This window comes from Dipteris shenzhenensis, chromosome 21 (assembly GCF_047967505.1).
Source record: "Dipteris shenzhenensis isolate YYH24624 ecotype China chromosome 21, Dip_SZ_1.0, whole genome shotgun sequence".
NCBI classification, from domain to species: Eukaryota; Viridiplantae; Streptophyta; class Polypodiopsida; order Gleicheniales; family Dipteridaceae; genus Dipteris; species Dipteris shenzhenensis.
The window spans coordinates 41,264,650-41,269,335 of record NC_141616.1 but is presented as its reverse complement, the minus strand read 5'-3'; the positions used below and the strand labels follow the sequence as shown (position 1 = coordinate 41,269,335).

General features: G+C 47.4%; 1 protein-coding gene across 5 annotated transcripts; it reads right to left on the bottom strand.

Moving 5' to 3' along the window:
- Nucleotides 1-694: 694 nt before the first annotated feature.
- Nucleotides 695-3,416, bottom strand: LOC147888860 (pathogenesis-related thaumatin-like protein 3.5). Of its 5 annotated transcripts, none has more exons than XM_087392255.1 (3): nt 3,205-3,416; nt 1,422-2,112; nt 695-1,153 (listed from the first exon to the last, which is right to left on the bottom strand). In XM_087392255.1, the coding sequence occupies exons 1-3, from the start codon at nt 3,248-3,250 to the stop codon at nt 973-975; spliced, it is 918 nt and encodes a 305-aa protein (XP_087248381.1). In that variant the 5' UTR covers nt 3,251-3,416; the 3' UTR covers nt 695-972. The 5 variants fall into 5 exon arrangements, with proteins under 5 accessions (XP_087248381.1, XP_087248380.1, XP_087248383.1 ...); XM_087392254.1 differs by lacking the exon at nt 3,205-3,416 and adding an exon at nt 2,518-2,789; XM_087392257.1 differs by lacking the exon at nt 3,205-3,416 and adding an exon at nt 2,518-2,789 and having other exon boundaries at nt 695-1,146.
- Nucleotides 3,417-4,686: the final 1,270 nt, after the last annotated feature.

Below are 4,686 nucleotides of genomic sequence, written 5' to 3'. Positions count from 1 at the left end.
CATGCTTCCATGAAAGAAGGAGGATTATTATGGAACTTTTAGCTTACTATTCTCCCATGCGACTGGACATGTGGCAAGAGCATATTAATTGAAAGATATATGGTGTTCGAAATTTGACATGCTATCTCAAGGGTCCACCATATGTAAACCCTATATATCACGTGCATTCAAGGCTTATTTGTAAAACCCCTTATCTATAAATTCATCATGAATAAAAAACACCCTTTTTCTATTCAATCTTTGAATTACCCCTTATATGATACTCTTATGTATGTGAAAATGTATAAAAAAGGGATTCTAAAAATACCTTCTATTGAACACACATGCTATATGCTTACATATTTATAAGTGACCCCCTGAGCATGCTATAGGGCTATGGGACATGATGAATGTCATTTTCTATGCTCTTTCTTGGGTTTAGCCATATGTTTAGATACATCAACAATACTATTTTCTTTCCCTTCTATAGGTGCCACCTCTTTTGGCTCATTCATAGATAGGTTATTCTCTAGTGTTGGGAAAGATAAAAGAAAACCGCACTCACCTAACTCCCTTTCGGTGATATTTTTGCAATCATATTAGATAGACCAACCATACTTGAAAATGGAAAAGCGACAAGATAGATCAACCATATTTAAAGAATTATAGAAAGATAGAACCACCATATTTGAAAATGAAAAAATGGCAAGATTTATTTATCATGTTTCTTCTTCCACGAGACTCTGGCCTATGTGTCTTCTTCAATGAGGCTCTTAAGGAGATTGGAAGGGTGTGAGGAAAGAGTAAATAAAAGGGGTAAGTGGGGGTGGGTGTGGGGGAAGAGGGAGCATAAGAAAGGGCTTAGTAAAAAGTAAGTGTGTGGGTAAGGCTGTCCGATGGAAGAAGGGTAGGCTTCTTCTCGTTGCGTCAAAGCAGCTTTGTGAGACTGTTGTTATTGTCACAGATTTTTTTGCACGGTGGAGCACTGGAGGCCTAGAGGAACGCCGCCCACAAGCCCAAAAGCAGCAGCAGTAACCATCGTCCACGTACCTTGCAATCGCTTCCAGCAGCACCTCGTCCTCTCGCGCTGCTCGCATCCCCGTTCCACGCTTGTGAGCTCACCATCGTAGCATCGCTGCTGCTGGTCGGTTGTATCCCACTCGCGCTCTTCTCACTCAACCATCCCACATGCATCCGCATTCCCCCACCCGACGTTCACGCAGCCACCATCCGTTTAGTAATTTATCATCTACCCACGTTTTCACCCTTCCTTTCCACAGTTTCCAGCCAATTCCACATCCACGTTCCAAAAATTTGAACCATCTCTCTCTCTCTATCACGTCATACAGAACCCCAGGACCCATTATTCATCACATACAGCCTGCAAGAGAACATCACCTATGGATTATCAATCATATACTTGATCTCTATTCATGGCTCACCTCGAATTAGACGCCGGGCAGAACGTTATCGCATAGTCTGCTCCCGTGCACGTAAAGATGCTCGTCGGATCGTCGTATGCATAACTGTATGCGTTCGGACACGCTGCCTTAAAGATCTCGGAGTACGTCGTCGGTTTGCAGGTCGTCGGATTGGCATAGGCACCGTCGCAGCAGTATTGTGCGGATCGAAATTCAAGGCAAGCGCTCTTGCAGGAGACCACCTCTCCGTTGTCTACAACTTGTAGTTCGCTCGGGCAACCACTGTTGATGTTGGTGCTGCACCCAGCGACACCACAGCTTCCATTCGTGCTATCCTTTGGAGTCACCGTGACAGGCAAATTGTACCCGTCCACCAAACTGACATCGTAATAGTCCTGAGTCGAAGTCGGTCCTTGCAAAGTGATTTCAACGAGTGTTGCTGGTGGAGTGGCTCCAGCTCCGCCACATTGTAGCTTCCCACCGCAATCCGCGGTAGCACAAGTGCCTACTCCAGCACTAGAGAAATTACAGCCTGTTCTGCCCCAAAGACGGCCTGACCAGCCTGCCGGGGCTGTTAAGGTCATAGATTGGCCAGAGTCTAGGACAAAGCCCCCATTCGCCAGTAGAGACACCCCCGCGTTGGACAGAATACCTGGCCATACTATGTAATCACAACCATTGGCGATTGTGAACGTGGTCCCAGACACAGCTCCTGTTGCAAAGACACAGAAAATCCTCACAATTCGCGGACTGCAATTGCTTCATGTCAAGTTCAAAAAGCCCAGATGCCTTCTGGCTTGGGAATTGCGCATTAAGAGAACACCGGACAAAACATTTATGCATTTCCTTGACCTCGCTTTGAGAAGGGAAGCTTAGTTTCCTATCGCTGAGGCCTTATATCTAGCAAATTGATTAATTCCTTCCCCCAGGTTTTCATGCGCACAAATATACTCAGCACTTCTAGTTCTAGGGACATTGCAGGGGAGGGGGGCCTTGTATCTAGCTTTTACGGACCCAAATTCATTAATTCCTTCCCTCATGTTTTCATGCGCACAGATAGTCTTAGCACTTGTAGTTCTAGGGACATTGCTGCAAGGGGCGGATAAAATGAACTCACTGGAAGCGACGGAAGTCAGGAGGAAAAAGGCCAGCAGCTTCTGATTCCAAAAGGGGCAGATCACATGGTTCATGCCGAATCTCTGGGTTCTCGCAAGGACCTAGGGGCGAAAACATGCACTGTGAGGGGAATAGATAAGGCTATTGGCGGCCGACTCTCGGCAGGGAGTCGAGAGGGCAAAGAGAGCAGTATGGAGACCTGTGGACGTGGGCATGTGCGCTAAGCAGCCATTGTTGAAAACAGGAAAGAGAGAAGGCCGAAGAGAGCAGAGTCTGCGGATATAAAGCTGCAAAAGCATCTTAATAATACAAGCACGTCTCGCTTTATCTCACTAGCATTCAACGTTCAACTCACCATTGACAATGAAATCCTACCAATTCTACATATTACGTATGTGTAATCTTTCTTTGTCTTTCCATAACCCTCGGATGATCCCCTCCCTGCTTTCTTCCTTTTACTTCATCCAACATCCTCATCCGCAGCTCAATGGATCGCTTAACGAATCGACTTCCTAATAACACACCGTAAACCTTCCGTTCCCCCATCATTCCAGTGCGCGAATGCTCGACAGGTTAAAGGGATCTTTCCTTAACGGGTTAGCAGACATTTGCTTGCTCCCTCACATGATCATTCAACACTCGAAGCCAGGGTACGCACTTTGACGGATTAAAGAGATCTTTCCTTAACCTTGACATGCCGACCTCCCAAGCTTGCTGTTCTCGTGAAACATCATGCTTCGCCGACGTTATACCTAAAAAAGAGCTGCAGTGATCGTTTGCGAGCATCTCAACGATCGTGACCGCATTTAAACGGCATGCTGGCGTAGAGAATGACAATCACTCACGAACGGCCGGGTGCATATTTATACACATATAATACCGTTCAAGTTGCAGCTCACGACAGTGCATCTCCACTCCCACTCCAAAACTGGGGACTTCAATTTTTCCTCATCTAGAACCTGTCTGTGTGTGGGTGCATGAAGTCGCTTCTGATACTTCTTTTGATCTAGAGCTCATTCACCCCCTTATGAAGTCGGCATTTCATCCGCTAATAGCTGTCATTCGCGAGAACCGTAAGGGGATTAAATAGCTTTCTTTTTTTTCAAATGCGCTGCAGGCTTTGATATTAACGGGGCAAAAAAGCGCCAAAAACAAGGGGGGGGGTCAGTCCCCTCGAGGACTCTTGGCAAAACTATGGCCAACAAGGGGCAGAGCCCAAGGCCCGCGCTCAAAGAGCAACGCTAGACAGGGGCTCAAACTACCCTAGGACCGTGCAGCTAACCAGAGCTGCTCTAATATCCTCCACACACGCCAATGTCACCGAGTCATTGCGAGCTTTGATCTGGACAGAGTCAACTAAAAGGAAGTCAATAGATGGAGAATCGTAGGGACGCGCCATTCCCGTGCAAGGTTCAAGCCGAACGCCAGCTGGTTGCAACTTATCCAAATTGCATAGTAGGTCGCCCCTCTAATCAACAGCCACGCGGTTGCCACGGTAGAGGAGCACCCCGTGGTCTTCTCGAGCAGCGACTATTTCCAAGTCAGTTTTAGGTAGGTCATCATCCCCGATAATCCGATCGCTCCTTCAAGCTTTCTCCACACATGGCGAGACACGGGCAGGTATCAACGGCCACGTGGATGCCACAGTGGATGAGCACCCGGTGGTCTCCTTGAGCAACAACTGTTTCCAAGTCAGTTTTAGGCAGGTCATCATCCACGATAATCTGATCGCTCCTTCAAGCTTTCTCCACACATGGTGAGACATGGGGCAACTCCAGAATAGAAAAAGCACGGATTCTAGTGCCATTTCACAAAGGGGGCACAGCGGGTTCACCGCCGCTATTCTTCGTGCCAATTTATCATGCACAGGAGTCCAATGGAGTAAGATCTTTTAGAGGAGGAAGGCAAATTTCCCGATATGGCAATTCTTCTAGATGTCTATCAAGTGCTTATCCCACCAAAGCCGGGAACGCCGGAGACCCCATTTCGAATTGAGGTCTCCTGCAACCGCCATCTCTTCCAGGAGGGCCTTGTACATTTGCCCCACAAAGGTTCTTCTCAACTAGGTCTTTCCCAGGAACCAGTGGAGCAGCCTTCTCTGGTCTGCTAAAATGCAGTTCGGCAGCTGGACGCCCAAGTAGAGGGTTAGGATTCTAGCGTCGTTTCCCTC